This window comes from Anopheles bellator, chromosome 1 (assembly GCF_943735745.2).
Source record: "Anopheles bellator chromosome 1, idAnoBellAS_SP24_06.2, whole genome shotgun sequence".
NCBI classification, from domain to species: domain Eukaryota; kingdom Metazoa; phylum Arthropoda; class Insecta; order Diptera; family Culicidae; genus Anopheles; species Anopheles bellator.
Genome location: NC_071285.1, coordinates 37944292 through 37971666, shown reverse-complemented (window position 1 = coordinate 37971666; position 27375 = coordinate 37944292). Strand labels below are relative to the sequence as shown.

Below are 27375 nucleotides of genomic sequence, written 5' to 3'. Positions count from 1 at the left end.
ATTCAATCAGCGACCTAGTCTCGGGGTGATGCCGTTCCGTCGGAGTGGCAGGCTTAAAACCGTGCCCATGTTTTTGTTTTGTGTCAAGTATTTTTGTGCGAATAACATTGGATAATTTTGAATGGAAACTATTAAAGTTGAGATTCAAGCATAGCCACACTTTAAAGTTAGGCGAAATTCGAATCAACGATCTAATTTTTCAAACTTCTGGGAAAGCGTTACTAACATCCAACTTTTCAATATCGAATGCAAAGCTATTTTTTTGTTCAATTAAACAATGATTGAATTGGTCAGCAATCCACTTTCAAAACGATGCCAATATATATCGGTAGCTCCTCATCTCCGGAAAGCAGCTCAACAAAATAGCATTGTTACTGTATCCGAAAACATAATTTTCCGTTTTCACAATGGGGTTAACATTGCATTGTCTGTTTTTGATTTCTATTATTTTTGGTTCCTAGTATTTCGTATCGTTCATTTTAAACAACAAATGAACCAACAACCAAATGCATAACGACTAGCTAATCAGCTAAAAATAAACATGTAACATTCAGAAACGTTTGTGAAAAATGAATTGTTTGAACATCTGCACAACAAGCTGTAAAACTTTAAGCATTCCATATTCACATATTTACGGCAAGTAACATTCCATATTTTACCATATTTTGACCTTTCGTCCGTCATAGGTTTCGACACCGACCGGCATCATTTCGCACTTCGTGAACCTGCAGGTGGTCGTTCCGGAAGCGTTCATTCTCGGATCCGGCGAGCTGCACGTGGACATGGGATCAACCATCAACTTAGTTTGCATAATTGAGAAGGTAAGCTGTCCACTTGTGTGTGTGTGTGTATGTGTGCGAGGTTTTGTGTAAATTTTATTCTACAAACTCTTGTCCGTCATCGAAAAACAAAACATCGCCCACAGACGGAAGCCTAAATTCTGAAGCCAGTTTCGGCTTCGTTACCGAGAAAAAAATCTCTCTACAGATTCACTGTTTGTACTGCAGGTAGTAAAAATGCTGTATCTTTACTACAAAGAAGGAAGAACAAGCCTTCAAATCTGTTTGTTACTTTATCTATCTCGATGAGAAACGGTCCATGGCTCAATTTTCGTCCCTCAACACTCTCAAGCGGTCCGCAATCGGCTCTAAGCTACCCACAACGTACCATCTATCCGGCCGGTTTTGTTACATTGTCTGGCCCATTTTTCGTCCTTTTTTTGTCTTGTTAAACTATTTTAATAAGATTATCGTGCGAACGGAAGTCTAGCAGCGGAAGAGGAACCGGGCCGTTTTCCGGAGAGAAAGTGACTTAAATTCCTCTCGGGACACGTCCAAGTACTTGCCCGGTCCGACATTTTTCGGTGCCGTTTTGGTATGTTGTTCATCGCAGCAGCTACTGGGCCTTGTAATCCCCCTGGCCCGTAAAGGCTGCCCGCGTCCTGTGAGCCGCTGTGGAATGGTAACCGCACGATGCAGCAATGCTGTTTCGAGGTACGTTTAGACTTTCGCTCGCTTCCCGGTAACAAACTGCACGCCGAGCACCTACCGGATCGGTAGGCTTAGCATAAATCACCCGGGATGGTTGCAACAGACTCCACCGGAACTCATTTCGGGGCAGGATTATGACTAGTACGTTCGAAGTAGAAAACAGTAACCAACGGGCGTGCTTTACGCTCCGCAAAAATGGAAAATATTTTACCCGGGTGTTGTGAAAATGCTTCACTTTCTCGTACTGCGAAATTTAAACAGTAAACTTTCCAAAATTGGCTCTCCCGTTTGTGGGATGGACGAAATCAAGAACTCCGTTTGAGTAGCTCTCTACGATTCTCTCCATCACAGCAAAGCAGATTTGCTCAATACTTTCGTCCCACGGCCAACGCGGTCCGGCCGGGTTCCGGATGGCGGCACTTCCGACCGGAAATGGCACTCGACGTTGACGACGGGGGACAAACTTAATAACTCGCACAAAACGGCCAGTTCTTAAGCGTGTTCCGCGGATTGGCGGAAAACCGATCCGAACAAATGTACGAACAAAGAGACCGAACCTTTCTCACAAAGCACGGAAAACAAAATGGCTCAGCCGAATGGTGTTCAACTCGCTGTCCATTTGTGTCTTTCCTGCGCGATAGATTATCCCCCCCCCCCGGCTCAGCGTTCCACCGACCGGCACCGGAATGATGCTCCGCTTCCGGTGACCGAGCAGAAGAAGTAGATGAGCGGTGGCCGAACGAAAAATACAACGGAACCGGTGTCCTGAAAAGCGAAATCCTTCGAAATAGTCCACTTCCGGTCCGCTGTGCAGTGAATTGAGTGATAAAAGCGATAATTGATGGTCGAAAGATCCTCCGAACGACAATGGCGTTCGAAAAGTAGTCCGAATCGCGGGCGGACGGACGCTGCGAGGACTTCGAAGGAGCTCGCAGGATGTGTTGGGATATTTATTACCAGTCCAGCGAGTTCATAAAATGAGTTTCGATTGCAGTGGGATATTTTTTCGTATTTTTTTTTTCTCAACCGTTCTATGGGTGTTTCTTGGTGCGCACCGGGCCGTGAAAAGGGGTTCGACGTACCTTGGCCGCCTTATCGTTCGCAGGATGAAATATGGATTTTCTTTCCGTTTCTTGTGGCGTTTGCCATAAAACAAAAGGGCAAACGCCGTCCTAAGGGCCGTCGTCCCTGTCGGTAATGAAGAAATTCATATTTCACTGTTTGATCCAACAAAGTCAAACATCCCATTTTTCAATCATCCTTCATCCCGGGCAACTCCCGGGTCGATAACTTCGAAGACATTACGAGGTGGAAGATTAAACTAATCTGGTGATATTGAGCATCAAAAATCAATATACGTAACCATTACGAGCGATCCATTTCGAAGGGACACCGTAATTGCTTTGCACAATGTCCACTGAAATTGTTAAACCAGAGCGGGACTCTGCTTGAAGTTCGTTAGATATAATGCTTGAAAAAATGTAGTCAGCTTGTAATCTCATTTAAAATGCATACATTATGGTTGATATTTGATTTGATGCTCGCCATGCTGTTAGGAAATCAAAATGCAGGATAACCTTTTTACGTTAGGCAAAATGTAAGGAAATGCATATAATACTGCAGAAGAAATGCATGTCAGAAGCCTAGTTTCGAACGTGAGCTAGTATAGGACTTATGGAGTTGATGTTCTTTCAATTGCACTGCAAAAAATTATAATCTCGTTAAGCAAGACTTCGATAACGAATGTTCAAAATTTACAACCAACCAGCGTAAAAGCTGTCGTCCTGATAGTGTTAAAAAGTACTCCATTCACTGGCCATGAAAATCTCATCCGGATCATCGATCACCGATCCCGAAACGGATCATACCGTCGTCCTGCCCTTCTGTTCACAGAAAATCAATTTTACGCCGCTTTTATTTATTAGTTTTTCGCTAGCTGTCAGGCTCCCGTTTGTCGCTTGCTAATCCTTCGATCCGATGCGCTTGGTGTCTGTGGCTTCCGACCAAAGTCCAGATCCACTCCGAACGCCCATACTGTAATGAAGCATGTAAGCCAATCTGTTGGAAAACCGGTGCCAAAACAAGCGTGTAATAAGCCATCCTCCGTGGTCCTACGTTGAGCCTTCGGAACGAACCAAAAGCATACCGAACACGCACGGAGAGACGCACTGAAATAGGATAAAATAACGCGCAACACCCATTTCCGATCAAAATTTATCGCCCACCAAATTAGGCTTATCGTATCGTCCAGCTTCGGTCCGGACCGGCGATTTCCGGTGTCCGGCTTTTTTGGCCCGAACCCGGAAGATGTTGGACCCCCGTCTGTTTGTCTGTGTGCTACGTTTCCCCCCACCTTCCGAATTTCCCTCTCAATCAGCCTGACCTATGCTTTGCCGTCAGTTACACAGCAGGACATCAGCAGCACCAACCGTTAAACGTTGGCCATAATCACGCCAAAAAGCCCACGTGCACCATTCTGCTGACTGTCTTGCTGATTGGAAGAACCCCGAAATGCGGCCAAAAATACAAACAGTGGCTTCGAATCCAGAGCTCAGAATGGCTCATTAGAGCAAATGAGGCATGTCACGGGAAGCGATGAGGCGTTAAGGATATCGCCAATCCCGGGGGATTGTCAAAAAGAGTGTCAATCGGTTGACGCGAAAGTGAAAAGCCATTAAAAGTCTTCATTGAAGCATACGCTGCTTCTACCGGTGTTTTGTTAAACAATTTACGGCCGAGCTGCCGGTCTAACTGTGGCAGGTCAAACCGAAACGATGGCACACCCAAGGCTCACCCTTCTCTATAAAACTATAAAAATTAATATCCGTCCCAGCGTCGCGTTCGCGAGTTGAAGAAATGCAAAAAATTCTCTGCTTTTTCAGCCTCCAGCGCATTGTGAATTGCGTCACATGCAAACGGACGAGAATGTGGCTTGACATGTGCCAACTAGTACTATGTTTCTGACTTGCGCCAACAACGTTGGCACCGGGAATAAAACCCATGTCTTGTGTGGCCAACGCAGCGGTGGCATTTCCAAACGTTCGCGGCGATGGTGTCGGATCGCAAACGAGCGCCGGGTATTTCCGTTTTCCCCGAAACTGGATCCCTTCTGCCTTTGCCCATCCCATGCTGTTTCTTCCTTTACTCTCAGTCATTCGTTCGCCTTGGTATAAATCCTGTTTAGTTTATCCTGGCCTGCGACGCGAGTTTCGGTGCTCCTTTTATTGGTCAACTCTAAACGACGGAGCGGTATTTGTGAATTGTTTTGAATTTACTAACATTATATGCTTTCGAGCAAACGTATGGTAATATTTCTGCGCACCGTGGCACCGGATACCGGCTCACGATGAGTTATGTAAAGTGTAACGCGAATCGACAGCTACGAAGCAGACAACTCTTCCACTCGTATGATTTTTAATTAAAATATGTTTTCACTTGCATGCGGTGTTTCCCACACGAGGCTCCTCCGTTTTTGCAATTACTTCGAATTTCCTCGGCAACCGCGTAAAGTGGGCGAATGAAAAATCGAATCAATTCCTGGCGTGGAAAGGTGAAAACCTCGTTTACACCAATCACCGAATGCATGCGCCGGGCGGGTAGCTTCGTTAGCTGGTCGATCGATTTTCCTTCCCGCAATGCGCTTTCCACGGAACCATTAATGATAATATGGGAATGTGTTATTTCAGCGCAAAGAGGCTGCAATTTTCTCGTTTGTTTAATTTCGGTTGTCATTCGTTTTGAGCTCGATTAATGTTGATCGAACGGTAAAATTCGTTCCATTGAACTACGATTACTATGGTCAGTCATGGTTCAATGTGCTGACGTTTTTTTAGCATCGGAATCTACATGAACCGAACGAATTGTTAGTTCTATAAATTATTACACCACTTTCCGAAACGACTGCGAAACGGCCCTGTTCAAAGCTCGATGCTCAGCTAAGAGAGAGTGTTGAAACAAAAGTCGTTACATGTCGATAGAACGTTCCGTTCGCGCTGGCTTCCGAGTTGGCTGAAGGGCACAACGGAACGCCCCGAGGCGAAACAATTAAGCAACAAATTGAAAACCGGAACCAGCTCTTATGGTGGTCACGCGGAGCGATCGATAGTTCCCCGGCGATGCGAGCCGTCAAAAACGTCAAATTTCAACTACGTGAACAATCCAATCAGCTCCACGAACACCAACATTGACTACATGATTACTTCATGCCCCGGTGCCACCTGGTGCCCGGCGACAACAGAGAATCGTTCGCCTAACTAGCAATTACGCTGTAAATTGAGTAACCCGTTTTCGGGGGAAAATTCAAAGAAGCTTGCGCGCGGCGGGCAACCCGTCCGGGGAAACGTGTGCGAACGGCGGCCATTAGAGAGTTTGGCGTTAGTGCTCGGTTAAAATAGCAAAGCAAGACGAATGAAAACACCCTGCCGGAGAAACAGAGCGAAGCGGAAACGGGAACGCCAAGAGAATCCTCTCCGTCCGAATTCCAATTACGCTTAATGTTCGCTGGTCGTTATGGAAATGGTTTGGCTTCGAAATCGGCCCATTGGTTCCGCGCTTCCGGGCTCGGGGTGTTTTCTCCACAGCGTTTAGTTTTTTTTTCTTTGTTGCTGTTGGTTCTGAAATAAAATTGAAACAATCAGCGAACCAAAGCATTCTGCTCCCGATTATTGGAGCGCTGGCTGGCTGCGGCGTTCCGGAAGTTCCACCGCCAATATCGACGGCAACGCAATCGTCTCCCGGTTCCTCCCGGGCCAGCGCTCGTTCTTACGAACGAACGAACTTTCAAACCGGGGCCATTACAAAGCAATCGAATGCTACGGGAACCCAGGAATGGGTGGCTAGGGCGGAGAAACCGAAAACTCGATTGCTGCAAAAGCTTCACGTCGAAAGAGTTAAACGCTGGCGTTGCCGCTGGCTTCATGTGGTTGCTTCATTATTTTGTGCCATTTTCCTTCATCCGCAATGATTTTCTTCGCTTCCGAAAAAGAAAAGGAACCGCAATGGCTCCCTCCACACGCGCGGACGCGGAATGGGAAAATGCTGAGGAAATTGATTTTCCATTCATGTGTCCTTTCAGGGCAGGAAATTAAGCTCCCCATCGGGGTGGCCCGACCCGGTTCTAACCTCATTGTCTAGTTGGGGGAGTGAAACCCACCCGAAAGATGTGTAGGAAAATGGTGTACTGCCTTTGACGGCGTCGCCGCATAATGAGCACCAGGTTTAGTTGCCGTGCTGCCTGTGCGCTTGGCACGTACGACAAGCAATAGAAGAACAGAATGAAATCCCCAAAGCAAAACCCGTTCCACTGACGTGCTCCGGGGAGGCCAGACGGGAACCATTGTTTACATTTGTACATTATTGCAGCGAGCATCATTATAGCTGTGTTGGCTGCCATTGAACAGTTTAATCGATTAATGGTATACCCATTTTTGGATGGCCATTTCGAGAGCCGGCGGTACCCCTAATTCGGAGCTCCGAGATGGTACCACATAGACGGTGTAAGTCATAACGGCGACTAGTGTTCTGACTGCTGTTCAAAGTGCTCCCAAGATTGCAATTATACATACGAAAGAGAATCGAAGGGGAATTGAACGCGTGATCGGCCTGCGAATGGAGTTCGTGCGATGGACGCCAAAAGAGCTAGGAACCACTTCAGACCGACCAGATTGGCAATCGAATGCTGGAATGCTTTTATAAACCACTTTCCGACGAACGCACGTTGCGTTCCAATGTGGAGCACATTAGACGGATTTAAACGGTCCAACGTAGCGTATGCGTAACTAACTTGTGAGTCGTAATTATTGATTACATCTTGCGATGACGCTATCTTCAAAACTACCACGGAACGTTTTTGCTTAAATGCTTCAAATCTTATCTTTTCTGTCCCAAAACGGAAAAACTATTAAACGATTCCAATACAATCGTGGAATCGTAATTGAATAATACGGGGTGTTTCATTGTCGATAAATTGTTTCACTTGGTTATAAAAAACGGCTTAACATTTTTCAATGCTTGAACTTTTATTTGAAAGGTTGATTCTTCAGATTTTGTAATGGAAAACAATTTTGGTCAAATGTTCACCACGATTGGCTTGGCAGTAACCCGTTTGATGGAACTATTTTGAGTACATTTTCGATTGTATCTGGTTCTATTTCGATAATAGCAACTTGAATTTCGGTCTTGGGGTTGCCGGTTTGTTCGCCTAACATAAATATTGATTGTGACTGTCGCTGTATGGCACATAGCGCCGCCCTGTTGAAATCAAATGCCGTCCAAGTTCTCAGCTTCAATTTCGCCGAAGAACCAATCAGCCAAAATCCGCACCAAACAGTTACTCTTTATGGGTGTATTGGCTGCCATTGCACGACGTGTGAGTTTTCTGAACCCCAAAAACAACAATTCTGCTTATTACGATAGCCACCGAGCTGGAAATGAGCTTCAATGAAATGTGCTTTAGACGAATGATTTGGCGACCAATTTGGAAATAGTTTTTTCATATTTCCCAATTTTCATAAATTTTAAGAATCAACCTTTACAATAAATGTTCAAGCATCGAAAAATATTCAGCCATTTTTTATAACCAAATGAAAAATGTGCCATTAATGAAACAGCCTGTAATAATGCGTGGTTTCGTGGCAATCGTGGTTTTTTCATCTACAGACAAGGCTTTGGAGCTTCCAGCAACGTATTCAATATTTTTTTCAAACAACATAATGTTCCGAGAGCAAATAAGAAAACATAGGCACACACAAATAGATTCACCCAGAACCTGTGCAAAACATCGAACGACGTATTGCGTGTGCCGTGTGATTAATTGACCTCTTTTTTTGTTACCTTTCTTCGTCCTTCGGCAGAGTCCACAACCGCCACAGTACGTCTACTGGCAGCGCAACGATCGGATGATCAATTACGACGATTCGAGGCGGGACATTAGCATCGAAACGACGCCCGGCCCGCGGACGCAGAGCCGGCTCATCATCCGGGAGCCGCAGATCAACGACTCGGGCAACTACACCTGCTCGGCCAGCAACACCGAGCCCGCCAGCATATACGTGTTCGTGTCGAAAGGTAAGCCTTACTTTCTTTCGCCTTCGGTTTTCTGAGTTTTTGTTTTCCTACGCTCTTGCCAATCAACACAGGATCTGGGCGGCCCCAGTTTGCCTGCTCATTTCGTGCGCTGATTATGTTTTATTGGACGAATTGACGGAACGGCCGGCAGATTGGGTCGCTTCCGGGGACCCAACCCACCCTCAACACGAACTGGTGTTCTATTTATGCAGATCGGGCAGCATTGCTCCTTTGCTAGACGAAGGTCCTCTGGACTGTCCGAATAAACTGTCCACCGCCAGTAATGCACTGAGGCCCGGTGAGGTCCGGCCCATCCATCCAGCAAATGGGTGTAATCTAATCGAACAAATCTCTCGCCACACCGAGTCCGAGGACCGAGAGACTTATTGGACAACTTCATTCCGTCGGCCACACATTCCACACCGGGCTGACACGCCACCCGGGAAGGGCTTGCCACACCTGCGCTCAGCAAACGCATCGCTGCTGCCACTGCTATAGTTGTCCTCGGCGTCGGCACCCCATTGCTGATGAATGGGCAAAGTTGTTGAAATTTATTAGGCCAACACCTTATCGCCTAATTACTATTCAGAGACTTAATTATGCCCGAAAGTTTTCCACACCCAGCATCAGGTCCGGGGACTTTGGGTTCGGGCAAAAGTTTCGTTTTGTGTCCTGCTCCTGGCCACGTTGAGCCCGCCCGGTCCTGGCGATGTACTGCGAAGGTTAAAGATTACGTAGTACCCAGGGGAGGCATCACGGACCTTCCCAGGTTAGTTGGACTAGTTGAGAGCTTTTCTTTCACATAGGGCCGCTAGCCCCGACCGATAGAGTGAGTCTTCGAATGAATTTGCTGCAATTAGCTGGGAGCAAAGTAAAAGAAAATTACCTCAACTCAACCAAAGCCATCCATTTTGGTGAATGCTTTCAATACATCAAAGTCGGTGTATGTGGAAGAGAAAAGCTTTGTTTCGTTGTATGCCACCACCCGGACAGTGTGCTGTAATATTACCCCGTCCCGTCAATACTACGCACGAAAGGGTCATCCCTAATTATGTTGATTTATGTTGACCTTACCGCTAATCATACTGCCCGCCATTCAATACTCATCCCTGACATGTGTTTTCAATTACGATATTAAGCTCACACACAAATGGCTTCCTGAAAAAAGCGATCCACCACGGGGGGTATTCTCGGGTGTATTGTGAACGCACGATCGTATCCCGAAACGTGCGTTGAAATTCGACGCGCAACAAACGCAGAATAAACGTGTAGTAAAACACACGCTAATTAGATTACATTATGGAACGCTTTGCCTCAATAAAGCTTTTATTGTGACCCCCACGGTGATCCTCGCGCCAGGCTCAGCTCGTGTGCCGAGCAAACAATAAATCACACCGGAAAGGTCAACATCATCAGCAGCGAACATGCTGATGGCATCGTTCTGCTGAGTCCGTAGGTGCGGTGGTTCCGTAGACCTACACGTGCCGGGTAATCTATGTTGACCGATCCATTTTGTCATCGGCACATGAGACGCACCCTGCGCCACACGTGCTACATTATGCTCCGACGGATCGCACTCCATAATCGCTCCAGGTCCACGAAACAACTTGATCTTCTTCAAGAGGGATGATGGTGAAGAAAGCCCACCCACCGAGTGAACTTTTCCATGCGAAATGGGAGGAAATTAATTTTCCCACACTGACCACGAACCTCACCGTGTCCTTTTTTTGGCTATTATACTTAAGGGGGGGGGGCCGGTTGTGTTTCCGGCGAAACCCTTCACGCGGACCTGGATTGAGTTACTAGCCTCACTGGGCGGGGCTCGTTGGGAGCTATTTATCCTAGCACCCCTGGTGATCCGGGGGTTTCCCACAAAACCCACTTGGCAAACGACCGGAAGAAGGTGAACGGCCCAACACCCAGCCCGAACCGACCCGCGTGGTGGCATTTTGGACAGGCACGCAACGGAAGTGAAGAACCGCAGAACCGCTCCCGAGCCCAAACACAAATGTTTGCTTTTCCTCCGCTTTTGACGGATACAGATCGATGGCCGGAAATGGTCGCACGTTCCGGAAGTGCTGTGCACCGGATTGGCGTGAACCTCACGGCATCGACCCTTCGATTGAGCCGTTCAGCCGACCAGGTGAACCAACGCCAGGACGGAGGTTCGAGCAGTTTTTCACTGGAAAACTTCTTACGAGTCAAAAGTTTTCATTGATGTGCACGAACAGGAACTGGATGGTGCTCGGAAAGACTTTGGACTTTGCACATTAAAGGTGCCCATCTTTCAATCTGTCATAAGTTGCTAATGAAGCAATGAATGTAATAATTTTAAGATAAAAATGCTTCGATATAATTAAAATTGTTTGAATTATTATGTATCTTATTCCGAGTCACATACTTCTGTGGCCAAACAATATCAGGCTACTCGCTTAAAACCCGAAAAATATTGCTTTATTCTTCTAAACTTCACTTCACTTTATTCTTCAACCATAAAGTAATCCCTACTCTATACAATCTACGACTCCATTTGTTCCAATTTTCAAAATTTTCCGAAAAATTGTTTTTAAGAATAGCCTGAAACATTACGCAAATCACGCATAATACTCAAATAGTATTCTTTGATGACAATTGGGCAATTTGGAAAGAATTCATAATGCAGCAAACTTCGAGAAACGAAGAAATTGGTTTTCGTTATTTTTTAGCCACGGAAATCTGATGGAAAGTAGTCACCGGTACATGTTCTTGGAAAAAATACAACCCTATCATTGTACATATTCACATTACATTAACAGCATACAACATCGACGCAACACCGAGTCAAGTACTTCACTCGACAATGTTTTCAAGATTTGACCTTTACTGTTCCACTCCAGTGCCCGAGTGGGGCGAATAAATCACACAATGCTCGTCGAAAGTGCTCCTCCCGCTTCCGGAAGTGCAACGACGGCAAAGTGCACGTCGTTTCGCACCTTGCGTCAAACCGTGGCTCATTTCGTGAAACTTCGATTGCGTGACCACCGCTCGTGGCACGAACAGGGGCAGTTGCTTGCGCAAGCGGAAGCACAGCGAATAAATCGTTTACTTCCGTTAATGGACGTTTTGCCCTAGGGCAGCGTTGTTTGCCCAGAACGCATCGGGCCATTGCAACTCAATCGATGCAAAATGGGCCTCGAAACAATCTCGAACCAGTCGTTTCCACTGAGCTTACGCTAACGTAGCACTGGAAGTGAGTCATCTTAATGACAACCCTGTCTGGAGCGAGCAAAGTTACAGGACAGACAATTAAATGGCTGTCCAGCTTGGCCGGCTGAAGTGGATACGCACAGCAAAGTTAGTGTCTGCATTCTGCTCGACTGAAGTAGAAAAGGGTTTATGGAACTTTGTTTTTGAAAGTTCCCGAGACAGTACAAAGTATTTGCATTCGTGAGCGCCGATCGCTTGGAACTCGTAGAACCTTCTCTCCCGGGCACGGCCTTACGGAAGACAAACTCAACCTCGAGCCTCGGGTCGTAACGCACGTTGGGTGCAATGCAAAAAAAAATGGAGAAAAACCCTTTCGTTTGGCATACACATTCTACGCTCAAACATTCCGATGGAATCTCTCCGATGGCCGGTGGCTAAGAAAAAACCCGAGCACCCGAACTGCACTCGAACTGCAGAGTGTGAAACTTTCTTCTAACAATTTCATTCGACCCGCGCGAGAAACATGGAAAAACCTCCCGCGGCGAAGGTGCGGAATGCTTGTAAATTGCATTAGAGTGCGGCTTCCGGTTCATGGCTTTGAAAAAAAAGGCTACCCACGAGTTTGCTGCATTCCTCCGATGCAGCGCAGACGAGCGCAAAAACCAAGGCAACTTCAGAATCGTTTCGCCCGCTATCACCGAAACCGAACGAACGATGGTGACCGCATTAAGCCCGCTGGAAGGACTCCGTGGATCCCGTTGGTGGAAATTAAAGTTTTGCTCCGCGCCGTGGTGAAAACTTTTTGGGTGAAAAATCGAAACAGACGACCGGCCTAACGAGCTGCTTAATGGGCTGGCATTAACAAGAAATTATTAACATTCCAAACTCCTGGGTCCCGGGCCAAACGTTGAACCGAGAGCCCACGGGAAAAAAAAACCCAGGCGTCCGGAAAAGCGCGGGAAAACCGTTTCGGAAAATCGCGAAATATTTCTACGCGTCCCCATACACCGAGCCCGTTAAGCGGAATGTTTTCCCAGATTCTCGGGATCGCGATTTTTTGTTCTTGCTCCGCGGCCGCCCTACAGGAGTTGGTTTTTCAATCACCGAAACTTCCGGTTCTCGACCGACCGGACCCCGGAGGTAGGTTGCTAATCAATCGACGGAAGTAAATTTCTACACTCGCCCCCGGTTTGAAGCTCTTTCACCTTAAAAATTGGAAAATGATTACGATGCCGATGGGTGGTGATTGTATCGCTTGGGAGTTTTCCGGAAAAGTTGGTCCACCGTCCGCCCGAGGATGGTGCCTTTGCCTTCGCGGGGTCGGCAGCGTGCCCTGGACCCGGATCGAGGCTTGGTTGGGTTGATTAAACGGATCCTCAAATCCCGAAGGAACGTCCGGAATTTTGCTTCAGCTTCGCACAGGGTTGGCCGCCCGTTGCCCGTTGCCCAGCGGTTAGGTGGATGGTGCTGCCTGGTGAAAGCAGTGCTAATGGAACGGAGGTAGCAACAAGTTTTAATTAAAACGAACATTCGTTCCGGATTAAGCAAAATGAGATTGACCATCCGAAAGCGAACGCCGGCCACGTCCTGCAGCAGAACGAAACCATGACCGAAGCATGACCGAGTTGCTGATGGCCGCCGCAATGTTTGAGTTCGGTTTGATGGCGGCGGCATAGCAGAAGCGGCACCAACTTCGCCCTTAAACGGCGTTTACACGGCTCACTGTTCCCGGAACAACCTGTGCAGCCGAAGCGAGAGCATACGCTCAGGCAAAGAAGACAAAAACGAGCTTCTTATTCCCACCGGTCCACCGGTGTGGCACCAGATTGAAAGTGTTTTTCCTGTCGCGGTTCCTGCTCCGCTGGTTCCTGGTCTTCCAAGGACCCCCAAAGGACCCCGCTGCGAGCTCCGTCTCTCGGAATGTTTGCATAAGACCGGAACTAACACTGAACCGACCATGGTGGCGATTGACAAATTTCATTCCACGCCGTACTACAGTCACCGTTTAATTTAATATCACCCTGCGCATCTTAACAGGACCTTCGTTTTATCGCGGCTCCCGTGTCGCCGTCGCGTCTAATCGCGAAGCACAGCGCATTAATTACTTTATTGAATTGCGCCATTTTCCACGAAACACAATTATCGACTGGCACGCTAGCGGCGATAAGAACAAACGCCGGCCACTTGCCGGCCGACCGGAAGGATAAGGCCTATTTCCGGCACGGTCGGTAAGTTGAAAAACAAAAACTGAGTGCCGCGTGGCGTGCCGAGAGGAAGTGCGCCGAGCATAACGCGAACGCGATTAGCGCAAATTGGAAAATAATACCGGCTGCGGGTGGCGGTGCCCGCCTATCTCCCGGCCATCCGTCCGGCTTGTGCCGGGCCTTATCGGTGTCGTTCCGAAATTAGATCGAAATTCGTAGGAAATCCGCCAACTTACGATCCACGGGCGATGCTGGGCGTGCTGCCTAACTTCAGGCGCCCCGAAGAAGGACAACGGGCCACGGTTTTTCCCGTGACCAGCGACGAAGGCTAGCGAACCGCGCTGCGACGGAAGTCCGGACACGGTGTGACATCCGGTACAGTGTGTGTGTGTGCTTAGATCGGTAGATAAGTCACAGGATCGTTTCCGCGATACACTTTCCGCGACGATCGGTTTGCGTGCGGAGTTCTCATTTCGGTCGACCGTCCGCAGCCGACCGGAAATCGGTTTCTACAGTTTATGGCCGGTAAACGCGGCGAATCTTAATTTCCATTCCCCGCCAGGTGCGAAGGTTAATTGAAGTGCGGTCGGGTGTGCTCCCCAACTTGCGCGGGGTCTCGGAAATGAAGGAATTATCATCGTACCGACGTCGAGGCCACCAATACTGGAGTACCGAGGAGCATGGAGCATTTTGTTGCCCCGTAATTAGAAGCAGATGTTTGTGATAAGATAAAAGGTTCCAAGTTGAAACGAAACCCTAACCCCGCTCTCAACCATTTTGAAAAACTGCACATTAAAAGTTCAGCCACTTTAAAATTAATTCGAAGGTCATCCAATCGATGCATCGGTTTCTATGCCGAAGACGTCCTTTCGTACCCTGACAGCGCATCCACTTGAGTGCCATACTTTCACTTGGTGCTTAATGCGGCCCAGTCCGCTCTAATAATGTACAAATAATAATTACTTTTGGCATTCTGCCCATCTTGCCACCAGTCGCTCCGCGAACCACCGATTCTACAAACCCGGTTCGGCACGAGCACCGTAATCGTAATGTCAACATTTACGCCATCGTCGTCAACAAGCGAAGGCTATGCGCCCCGGAAGCCTTCCCGGAAGTCGCACACATACCGTGTCCCTTTTTTCCGGGAGAAGATTTCGTTCCAGGATTCAATTATTGGTTCATCGTTTTGTCGTAAACAGATCATCGTACGATGCCGATCCGGTAGTGTGATACATGTTCTCGAAAGTCCCAAAACCGGACTCCGCAACGGTCCCCGTTGGCAATATGCAGTCGAGCTAAGCCTGGAGCGGGCGGGGAACAAAAAACGGAGAAGGATTTAAAAGTAAGCGGATTACCTTTCCATAAAATTGCGTCATGATTGGCGATCCTGGCAGCCACGGTGCCCAGGACACAAACGGGAGCATGGAGAGCTTACTTCTGCTGTCGATCATCCATCACACACACTAGGACATGTGGGCTACCGGAAGTGTGCTATCTACCATCGGCGTAGCGGCATCGCAATCTGACATTCCTGGAAACTTGCCGAAACTGGCCGTTTGCGAGCTGCGCGAATCGGGGAATCGCAATCATTTGGTCCATAATGCCACATCCCTGTCCAGTGAAGTTGTAAGGATGAGGGTCTGGCTGTTTCGTTAAGCTGACTGTGCCAGCGAAGCCAACACGCCAACATGGTGGCCGGACAGGCCGGCCTGATGGGTCCATTTCCGGGCGGATAACGAGCGCTTTAGTGTCCGCCACGACGGGGCTAATAATTTCGCCGAACGGAAAACCGATATCTGGAGACGAGCAATATTTTATGTTTCAACCGGAGGCGAGCTGTGCAAGGTTTTTTTTCTGTTGCCTACCTTTTCTGTCCGAATTGGCCCAAGCAAAAGCGAAGGAACTTCTGTACGCATTGCCCACGTGTTCAAAAGTTGTGCACTCCACCTTGGATATCGTCCCTCAGTGATCCTGCGCACGGTGGCCAAGATAAATCCAGAGCTCCGGTGGTGTAAGCGATTCTTCCCCGAGGGAGCGCAAAACTTTTCTCAACAAACGCCAAAGAACGCCTGATCTGGGCGGAAATGGCCGGCTTCCGGAAGGGATGCGCTCGGGCCAGGCTGGTAACTATCAGTGCGGCGAAACTATGAAAGTAATAACAATAATGCACGAGCCGCGAGCCGAACGAAAGTTTCGCAACGGCCAAAGTCAATATTGATTCGGGCCATCACCGCCACGCCGGCGTAAACTTTTTGCTCCAAAATTGATCTTCCGGCCCGGGGAAGGAGCAACAAAAAATGAGGTTCCCCGCTCGGTCCGAATCGGTAGCCACTTTTCTCGGTGTAAAATTCGTCGGTTGGTGCCGCCGATTGACGCCGATCCTTTTGGGCGGCGTTCCCAAACTAGCTTCCCGGAGAAGCTTGCGGAACACGGAAAGGTGCACTTAACTTCTTTGCCAAACTTCGATTGCACAGTACCGCGCCCGCCGGGGGGCCAGGAGTGCCGGAATCACAACCCACCGAGGAAAGCACTTTTTGTAAAGTCGAGAAAAATTAAAAGTTTTCTCTCTTCGGCTACATTGTACCGCAACGCTAGGGGCGAGCCAGAATCGATTCCGTGCCGTGTTCCGGTTTGTCAGGAATATCTTTTTGTTTTTTGGAAGCAATTCGTGAAGTGGGTTCTTTGCTACTGTCGCGAAATGATTTACTAGTAGCCGTTCTGATAGATTCGCGTTGGAATGTTCAAAACTCAGCCACGGTGTGTCGGAAAGGTGCCACACTACAAAACACAGTCAACAAGCGACGACGCAACGATCATTAAATTGGGACAAAAAACAATAATTTTCATCGTTTTTTTACAAAACAATTGCCCAAGTTATAGACGAGAAAACTTTGGTGAGCCCTTTTTGAGCTACTTTTCAATGATTCCCTACGTCCAAATCAGCATATAGAACAGAATGACACCATTTCATATATGACTCTAAAGCGTCAAAAAACGCATTCATATTTCAATTTTGAGTTGCTATCGGATTAACAAAACTGACTCCACATTGAGCACAGCATCGGGTGCATGCATGCCGAAAGCATCCTCCGTAAAAGGCTAGCCGCAAACGAAAACTATTCCCCAAAACGACAAAGATAGTTACCCCGACTGGTCTCTGGTGTGGCTAAATTATGAATCGAACTAAAGCGGAAAATGAAGCGGAAACTTTCACCCGCAAGCAATTTTCTCTCCCAACAATGGAAGTGCAAAGCGAGATGCCCACTTTGTAACTTTTTTCTACAGGCTGCGGTTCTGTTTGAAATTATTTTTTTACTTTCGAATCCGAACCCACAACGGAATTCGACGATTCGGGAACCCAGGAAATCAAGGATGTTACTGCTGACGAAGCTTGGAAACTGATACCCCGGGGGAGGCTTTCGGTAATGTTCCTTTGGACCCCGCTTGGGCACGACGCCTGTATGTTAAACCATATATTTCCTGGTACGTTTGTTCGACTCAGGGCATTATTCCAAAAGATAGCTGAGCGCGCAGTTTATGGTTTCATTTTCCAATCAACTATTGACGATTTGGGTGAATGAGTCCCCGATGAAAATTTCATTTTGTAGTCTTTCCACTGACACACTCGTGTAAGGCTAGGACGAAGGCATGGTGAGGCCCGCTTGAATGGCTTCACAATTTTGCTCCACTTGTCTTTCACAAGAAATGAACCATTCATCAATTTTCGAGACCAAAATGGCGCGAAATGAGCGTAACGCTTACAAGCAACACGTTGATTCGCAATATTTATTGAGCGATCTAGCGATGGAAATAAATAATCTCCCGCGGAATCGGTTTATCGCACGGCACTTCTCGGCGGATTAATTTCATCAAGGACTCACAAAACAACGCGGCCACTTGGTTGAGGTGTCTCAACTCTCCCGCTGCCGAGCTCCTAAAGTGGCGTCCGAAATACGGCTTCGAAGAAAATCAGACACAACGGGTTCAACCGACACCAAATGGCCCGACGGATGCCTGCAAAAACCAATAGATCGAAAGCTAACCGACGCAAACGTTTATTGTTTCGTTGGCCTCACGCCTCAGCTAGACCGGGTGGAGTGTCGCAGGACGCCCGGTGCCGTTGGTTCGTGACCATAAATCGAGATCAACTCAATTTATGGCCCACTCGGCTTTGGCCACGCGAACGCTCTCCACGGGCAGTGAGGCTGCGAGGCGAACAACGACCGCGAGCGAAAAAAGAACCTAAACCAACATAAACTGTACAGCCGCTCGGTAGCCCCGAAAACCAATTACAGTCGATGACCGAATGACAAGCGTTCAAGCAGCGCGTACTGCAGCAAGTGGCAGTCCATAAAAATTAAACTTAGGAAATTAAATTTGATGGCTTTCCGTTCACGCGCGGTGGGAAGTTGGGCAGACGGCCGAAAGCGGGCCGGTCTCCCGGCGCTAAACACTGTGGCTGTGCAGTTTGATTGAATTTTCGATGGCACCGAGCGAGCGAAGAAGGAAAAACCAACGTCAAGCACCTCCACATAAAGCCGTTTCAGCATCGCGCCCGCGGAAAGCATGAACGCCGGGAGCTGTGTGGCCAGGAACGCAGCGTTTCCTTGATGTTCCTTTTTCGTCGGCGTCAGTTTATAAATTAAGTCACCGAGCAGAACGACAGCAAACAAATAAATAAACTTCCCCAAAAATTATCGTTCCCTGTTCGCTCCCTCGTTGGACACTACTCTAAGGGACCACTCGGAAAACAATGCCAACTGCATGAAGAAAAAATCGCCCGAAACTCCAGCGTCACTCACTTTGGCCACCGCGGTGAGGTGCGACCGCTCTGCTCTGTGGATGGGTTTTGCGAAACATTTTATGAAGCACTTAAATTTTATTTACTTTCAAGCGATTCGCGCGATCCCTTTTCTGGGTGGTAATTTTACGGTACCAAGGATCCGTTTGCGGAGCCTTCCAAAAGCACGTGGGAGCGTAGCCCGGCCGATCGACGGGGATGGCTAATTGAAATTAAAATATGCTACCACCCGTGGTTAGTGTTTCGTTGTGACAAGTGTCGAGATTTACGAGAGATCATTATTTTTTAATGTTGCGTGCCGTGGCTGAACCGCCGCTTTCTGATTGGAGCTTCTCGCGGGAACTAAAGTTGTTTCCCACACATTTACATTCATGCTTACTCACGCTGATGACGTACAAATTGGTGCATCCAACAAGCTCACAACTCAATCGACCACGAAAGATGAAACTATTATCCTTTTGTTTTTGCAGCGCAATTTACACAAAGAATGTGGCGATGTTGGCTGACGCAATCTCCCGTCTCATTGATTCCTATCCGCTTATATCCGTCTCGGCAACATCGCCAATGCCTGTAAAATATAATCAAACACGCAGCACGTATATTTCAGTTTCCGTCTCGTGATTTTCGCACTCCGCGCGGCGATGGTGACAGAAAGTAAAATTGTGGGACTCGAATGTCGACACATCGAATGTCGGTGGGCTGAGCCGCATGCAATGCACACATGAACGGGCGCATTCAAATGTTTCGGGCGCACGATGCAGCGGTGCATTAAAATGCATCGAGCATTGCGCTCATTACGGCGCAATATTCACGAATCACCTCACCGGAACCGGGTGATTGCCGCGTTGGAATGGTGCACCGTTAGTACGAGATACGGTGCGAGTGCGGGCAAAAATAATCCCTCCGTTGGTGTAGGGTTTAGGTGGGAATGTGAACGGGAATGTAGATTTTAGAAATTCAGCCGGAACTTCCGCCGCCAGTGTAACGTAGCTGTTCATGTGAAACGAACACTGTTCGTTACAGTTTCCGAATGGCATTCTGCTGTTGCCAGAGAGTGTGGATGGAATGCATGCCAAACCCTCAGTGCCAGTCTGATTCGAGCCATCAAAACGTTTTTCTGACAATACACGAATTGTGTGTCATTAAAAAAGTAAAGAATGAAATAAGTAAATAAATAAAAAAAATAATAAATAAATAAATAAATAAGTAAATAAATAAATAAATAAATAAATAAATAAGTAAATAAATAAAATTATTCTGTAGGTGTGAGAATATGACAGCAACAGCCAGTTTAGTCCTCGGTCAGACGGCATCATCCCTCCGCTAATCCCACCCAAGTGCAGTGGCCGTAAGCCGGATTTACAAATCCCGTCTCAAGCGGTTGGACGGCTCGGCGTTGTGGCAAATTAATATTTATTAGTGTAACATGCTCATCATTTCACTTGCCCAGCCCATCTTCTGGGGCCGGGCCATCGTGATAGCGACACCCATCAAAAGGGAATCATATTTTTACTCCAATCCCGCTTTGCTACTCCCTCGGGCGGTACGGTACGGAACGCAGGATCGGTGAACGAGGGAACGGGCCGCTCATTAAATTATTCATTCCTGGGCCAGGTTAATCAAATTTCATTCCATCTCGTCCGTTTCCGGCTGAGTGGAATAATAATAATTTGCCCGGTCCCTCCAGCTGCGGTGCGTGCTCTTGGGTTGCGTGCGCAGTCGGTGCGGCCAGGGCAGGATGCAAAGGACATTTAACCACACACACACACACACACAGACCGTCGTTAGGTTTGGTCTATCTCCGTTGGCGTTATACTTTTTAATTTCCATTGCAATCACGTTCCCGTCGTTCTCGCGCAAGGCGCCAGGGTCCTGTGACAGCAACTGCGCGTAGGACGGCACCAGGACGAGGCAGCCAGAGGGTAGGGGTCGTCCAGCAGCACCTGACCGAGCGGTTAGCATGGTCAGCGCCGGTCTTATGACAGGACACGACGGCCACGGAAGTAGGCCCTCCGTTTCCAAAGGGTTCCATTACATCGTTTCACCGGCACGGAACGGCACGAAAGGACGATTCGTCGGTCAACCTCCAGGTGCCCGCTTGAGGGGTTGCGGTTCCACCGCCCGGCCCCCGACGAATGTCCGTGGCTCGTTCGTGACTCCCGGAATCGCATATTAACATACTGAATGAGCTTTTACCATCATCGTCAGTATCATTATCATCATCATCATCATTGTCGTCGTCGTCGCCGTCGTCGTCAGCGTTATGCTGCCGGTGTCCGTGCGTGACGGGCGGCGTGAATCCACGTCGCCTGCAAGTGAAGTGGGGAGCGGTTCGTGAGTGAATGGTGTTTAATACTTCCTTCACTTTCCAACGCGTCAAGGCACTATCCAGATCAGCCAGTCCAGGCGCTCGGGGCTGGTGTGCAACGAATTGACGAATCACATTAAAAAGGGACACCCGATGGGCCGAGTTGTGGATGCAACTGCAAATTGCTTAAGGAGCCACCTCAAACAGGCACCGGCGATGGCGGCAAACATGCATTCATTAACTAAACATACGGTCCGTGATTATGGGTCGGCCAATCTGCCTCTTCGAAGGCCACCGAACGTTTGTTCACAGCAGCATGCGAACAATTGCGCCTTACAGTGGACTTCTAGTGCACAACTAGGGGAACGATGTACTTTGTTTCCTGTTTACAAAGCGCTTCAACCTACGTTTGAAGTACTGGTCTGTCAATTTTTTAGGCCATTTGCTCGTACGCTTAGAGCCACAGTACCATTTTATCTTCTCACGGATGCAAGCATTTCTGATGCATGTTTTGGCACCTCGGCGTCCTGGTGAAAATAAAATTAATAAATCAATTATCAACCCGTTCAGAGAAAGTTGAAAAGAACCGTGTAGTTGCTGCATCACTTAGCATTGAAACAAACTAACTCTATCTAGACTATGCTTTGTCAAGTAATCATTTCATTTGGCTAAACACAGGATAAAGTTTTAAAATAACCGACTTGTTTTACAATGTATCATAAGCAGTGTTTCATCAAGCATTTTATCCTACTATTCAGCGTAACAAAACTAATTGAAATAAAGGTGCTTAAATACTGCCTTGTTTGATAACTTATTAGTAAATTTATCCCAAACCGGCCACCACTTCAAAGAGCATCGAATCACTCATCGAAACCGTTACGCAATGAAGGCTCCGAATACACAAAATCAACAATTTGGAGTAAGAACTGAAACATGAAACGCTTCCAGGAAGCATTTTTTTCAATCTGCCCCGATAACGTTTACCATTTGATAGGCACTCAGCGTAGGGTGAAAAAAATTATCTCTCCCCGGCTATACTAAATGTTTGCCGATCGTGACAGATGCTTTCTAATCTATCTTCGCTAGCGCACTCAACGGCGAATCGATAAATCATCTGCGCTTTCGAACATGAAATTAATAAACCGGTATGCGGGAACGTTTTAAAAGCTGGCCCATCGTCCGGAAAAATAGACGAGCCCTTTGGCTGGTGGCCAGATTCCGTTTTCGCGCACTCATCACCATCGCTTTCGCAACTCTGTGAGCACTGTGCTCGCAAAGCTGTTGACCCACTTCGGTAGCGGGATAGATGTCACCGCTGAAGGTGTCCTTCCGGGTGATCCGGGTATTCCGGCTTCTCAAACGAACATTTAGTGGAAACCCGTCAAATGTGCCCGTCAGCCGCTCAGTGAGTTCGTTTTTTTGGAGCAAAAAGAGTGGACTAAATAAAGAAAAAAAACATTAGTAAAACGGCTAGCACCAAACTGCGGATCACATCCGAAGCGGATTTTCGCTCGCATACGTTCGGCTCGCGCCGGAATGACGACGGAGCGGCGAACAGATTAAGATACTCATCCGGCCAGTAATCAATCATTTTGCCTTTTTAAACGCCGTGATCGGTTCGAAAAAATACTGACACGAGAAACACTAAAAATAAACTGCACCTTCCTTTAAAATGGCGCCAACAGAGCAAGTTGGCACAGGCTATTCCCCCCCTCAAACAGTGCGCTTCAAACGGACTTCGAACGAATGTCGTACAGCAGTTCCACTTTTGCAGTTTAGCACTTGTTTCTTCTTCTATGAATTCTACTTCTTTTCTTGAGCGCGAAAATGGTTCCATTCCACTTAAGCGTGCATGTCCCAACGGAGACCACTTAAGTCCTAGCCGTTCCCTTTCACATGCAGTATTCGTAGACTTGTCCAAATTTGAGTTTTACTCGAGAAATTTCACCAAACCAACCACCATTTTTCTTCCTTCACTTTCCACTAAATTCAATGAAGAAAAAATGGCCAAATAAATGATGGTTCTAAGACTGCTTTTCGTAGCACCGTCATCGAGCACCTCCAGCACGTAGGAGCGAAGGATTGATCGTTGCCAAAAAATTAACAACCAAAAAAAACGTGATAATAGACATCTCCGGCATGATCGTTTATCATTTTAAATATTCCCTTTCACACCGGCAGTACTTCCCGAACCCAATCCACGCGAAAGACAATGTCCGGGGCACCCAGCTCCGTTCGCGCCAAAAGTGCTCGAAACTCCAAAATGGCTGCGGCCATTTGTGGAGTTTTAAAGACCGGCAGAAAAACAACCCAGAACCCAGAGCCGGGGAACGAACGGAAACTTCACTCACGAAATCATGAATCACGCTGCCGAAAAGCTCTTGAAGGATATGAATCAGTGGAGTGGAGGGCGAGTGATTGATTAGTGAAATGTGTCTCGCCAGCCGCTCTCTTGGCCATGCTACTATGCTCGGCCCAAAAAGCCACCTCGAGTGTCTTGCGAAGCGGCCGAGTGGTGAAAGTTTTGAGAATTTGGTTTTTGCACTCACTAACATCTTAGTTGTGTGGCCGTTTTCCTCCAGGGAACCCCTTTCGGACGGCAAAGAAGTTCCGTTCGGCAACGCACGGGTCCGGAGACGGATAGGTCAGGCGCGGCTCGGTGTGAGTGAAATGTATTTGCTCGCATAATCACTTGTTTATTTTCGAATCTCTCATCAGCATACTTCCAAGCAGCGTGACTTTTTTGTTCGCCACGGACGAGCTTCACGAAATTCGACTCCTTCAGCCAAAGGCAACCATTTAGTAGCCGTCAGTCTCCGAACCACTCCCGAGCTCCACAGACGCCGATGACGCACGACGTCACGGAGTATAATGGCGAATGTTTTGTGAAAGTTTTCAATGTGCATTAGAAAGTTTTCGCGTTGCATCCCGATGTCTACGCCCGTCGGCAGATGCATTTGCAAACCCTGAGCACCGTACACCGTAGTTTGCATTAAACTTTCGACGATCGACATCGTCTCGCCGGGGGGTGTGGGCTCGCAACGTGGCCTCGGGGTGAAAGCTTTTATTTTGTTCCATCAGTTTTATCGTGCCAGTTTTCGAAGTGGCCCGACGGCGCGCAGATGGCGGAAGTTGTTCTGAAAAGGTCATTTTTTTGCCGTGCGATACCGTCGTCAGGAAGACAACCGGCATGAAACTGGTTTTCGTGAAATGGCCAATCTCTTGCCTCAGGGCTGCACAAGACGCCGTGATTCAACCATGGCATGGCGGAAGCTTTCAGCTAGACATTTTCACTGTTTGCGGAACGAAATTCACTTAGTTGAAGATTTTTGTGAAAGAGCAGTTATCGTCATTTGTCAACAACGATGAAACAATTTTGTGTTGGAAGCCGACATCTTTATAAATCACTTCCGGTTTCGCACTACACGCTACCTTAAAAATTCTTCGACTTTTCAATTGGTTCTTTAATCTAGATTTAAAAACAATGTACAAAATAATGCCATGTTTTATTTGCTTTTGGACTCAATTAATTTGGAAACTGTTATCATTGCGCTATGCGTGACAGACACTGTTACTGTCGGATCAAGGTTACATCTTCGAAATTGTTTTGATTGAAAAAGGGAGTCCCACTGAAACTGCTGCTCGCAATGCACTACAAAACCCGCTGCACAGAGGTCATCAATGTTCCCAAAAAAAAAATCACCCGGAATTGGTGTGCAAAAGTAAACATATTTTTATTACACCACAAACTGCACTGAACGCGAATCATACGACCTTGGCCTCACTTGCAAACAACTAGGGGGACTTTCCCCTGCGATTCGTCCGCCTAGACCTCGTTAATCGCGTTGTTATCAATCATAGTGACTTTCGGCTGTTCCACGTACTGGAAGACAGATAGATGGGGAACACATTAATACTGACACGGAAACGGCACACACTCGGTGTTCCTTCTTACATTACGGCACGGTGTCATACGGATCAGGGCGTTGTGGAAGAGATCGTAGATGCTGATTAGGTCCGGTGCCTTGCAAACAGCCAGCTTCTCCTTAAAGCACTTCCGCAAATCGGTTACAACCCTGAAAGCAGAGTAAGTGTCGTAAGTGCCGTCGTAACGTAAACCTGGTCATCAGACTTACCCGCACTGTTCCTGCGTCAGATGGGAGAGTTCCCACGATTCGGCCATGTTCATGACGGCATTGCCACATTCCATGAACTGGTCCATCGACTTTATGGCGCACTCCAGGACGTCTTCGTCTTCCAGTTCTACGGCAAACATATGGAACACAAAACATTACCAGAATGTGCCGACTACAAAATGGTTCCACCGTCACTTACTGAAAACAATCTCTCCATTATTTTTGCACAACAACTCCACCGCGTCCGGTATGATGCCCACGAGTCCCTCGACAATGCCGAAGTCGTCCTCATCCAGGCACGGTCTTACAGCCGTGATCAGCCCGTTCTTGCACGCAACGGCCGACCGAAGCTTTGGACAGTAGCTACCAGACAGGAAACGAAAACCCCCGGTGCTCTCATTAGATAAGATGTCCACAAGGATGCGGTACATTTTGTTCCGAAACTCACTTGTCAAAGAATGTGGTACGCGTCTCGTTGGACAACTGGTCGAAGTCCTCGAAGAACGTTTCGAAGTCGAATTTCGCGAAGCAAACCATAGTTTTCGTGACCTCTTCCACCACATTCGTGTAGGCCTGGTCGGAACCACTATTGTTGCGGCACAGTTCCTGCATCTCTCGCAGCGCTTCCTTCGTCTCTTCCGACTCTTCCGACGACTCGGGATTCGCGACCGGTGATCCATTGACCACTACACGCGAGAAAGGGAAGAAACCATCGGTACAAGCTGCATTCAGACCCTCTTCCGGTTCACTTTTTTACCTGTCAACACTATCAGGACGCCACATAGTACAAACCAGGCTGACTTTGCCATGCTCACTCACAACTTTGCCTCAACTCAACGGCACAAAATCGCTAAACTTCAAATAATATTCCACTGAGAACCTGTTCCCAACACCGCACGCTATTGACTGATGGAGTTGGATGAGCAATACTTCGAGGATGCCTCGAATGCAGGTCGCAATTACTGATAAGACAGTGGACCAGCTGTTCCGCTCGATAGTGCTCGGGTGAATGTGTGCCGCTCAGAAACTCATTCGTTAAACACACCGACGAAAGGAATTCGTATCGATTAATGTGGTGGCATCAAAGTTCTAGGTCAATCGTAGGGCACTGATCTAAAGGAAGTCAATCAACTGGCGTCTATCGTCAATTTCGCCTTAAACATTATTCAATATTTTTACGCAGTTTCGTTGAGTATCATTTTGTCAAGTAGTGTAGTTCAACGTTGTTTGCGCAAAACTGCAAAAACCGCTGTTATTGAGTCTACACCGATTGTGATGACTGTTGCAGGCCAGCACCGCTCGGCGGCCAGCGAAGATTCTGATGCGTCCTGTACAGCGTCCTTTCGTGATGTTAGCTAACGCCAAAATAAATACTGTTGAATTATCTTCGAAACTGTAGCATAAAGTCTTATGAATTCGTATAGATGGAGATGCACTAATTGAAGGTTGGAAATAAATGAAACAACTGAATCTTTATTTAATTTACCCTTCTGTTCATATACCCATTGCTAGGTTATTTGCACATAATTCTAATCGATTTAATCATTTCCAAGGATGCGCATCAATTACAATTTTAAATAGTGTTTTTTTTTTTGAAGATTTAATTTTCAAGGACAAACCCCGCAATCCGACAGCCATAAGTAATACCAGTGCGTCGTTCTAATTCTTTCTTCTCAGGCGATAATACGGCCGCCATATCGCGCCGAAAAACGAGTGGCGCCGCGGCGACGGCCCAACTGTCCGCCATCTTGCTGGAGTGTCTGTTCTTCCCCAGCGTGATACTGTCCTATCTGCTGAAGTCGAGCTATGCCTAATGGACGGCGGTGACGGGATCGGAGTTAATCAGCGCCGAGACGAAGGATGCAGATGCCGGTTGGGTGCGACCGAACGACGAGCCAGCCAGCAAACAGGGATAACCACTCCGGACCGGAATGGTGGCTAGAGTTTTGTTTGGACCGCGCGCATCTTGAACCGCGATGTGACTAGAAAATCGAACGTTCTCGTGACGTGTGTGCTCTCATCCGAACAGTGTCGGGTATTGGCGAACGCGAAAAACGTGAACACCGTGAGCGGACAAGAGTATCCTTTCTGTAAATAAGTAGCTATTTGTTTCCATTTAAAGCCTTCACTTCAAACCTCGTGTCGGTGGTGTTGTTGGTGGTGGACTTGCTCGACTTGTCCCGTG

At 47.6% G+C, this 27375-nt stretch overlaps 2 protein-coding genes across 2 annotated transcripts in view; one reads left to right on the top strand and one right to left on the bottom strand.

Annotated features, from left to right (window-relative positions):
• The window catches only part of LOC131211675 (hemicentin-2), a 104751-nt gene extending 77747 nt beyond the window's left edge, over positions 1–27004 (top strand). Inside the window, exons 5-7 of the mRNA XM_058205253.1 lie at positions 687–821; positions 8342–8555; positions 26868–27004. Of these exons, the coding sequence (XP_058061236.1) occupies positions 687–821; positions 8342–8555; positions 26868–27004 (486 nt within the window). The remainder of the gene's footprint in view (positions 1–686; positions 822–8341; positions 8556–26867) is intronic.
• LOC131211686 (27 kDa hemolymph glycoprotein-like) lies at positions 24763–26109 on the bottom strand. Its single transcript, XM_058205265.1, has 6 exons — positions 25948–26109; positions 25639–25876; positions 25390–25553; positions 25191–25317; positions 25010–25130; positions 24763–24937 (listed from the first exon to the last, which is right to left on the bottom strand). Exons 1-6 carry the CDS (start codon positions 25997–25999, stop codon positions 24881–24883), a joined length of 759 nt encoding a protein of 252 aa, XP_058061248.1. The 5' UTR covers positions 26000–26109; the 3' UTR covers positions 24763–24880.
• Positions 27005–27375: the final 371 nt, after the last annotated feature.

What these genes read in the sequence shown, in the direction of transcription:
- LOC131211686 (XM_058205265.1), bottom strand. Translation starts at nt 25,999, where the DNA reads ATGGCAAAGTCAGCCTGGTTTGTACTATGTGGCGTCCTGATAGTGTTG. An exon ending in TAATGGAGAGATTGTTTTCA is followed by an intron (nt 25,318 to 25,389) that starts GTAAGTGACGGT and finishes TGTTTGCCGTAG; the next exon opens with AACTGGAAGACGAAGACGTC. An exon ending in CTGACGCAGGAACAGTGCGG is followed by an intron (nt 25,131 to 25,190) that starts GTAAGTCTGATG and finishes CTCTGCTTTCAG; the next exon opens with GGTTGTAACCGATTTGCGGA.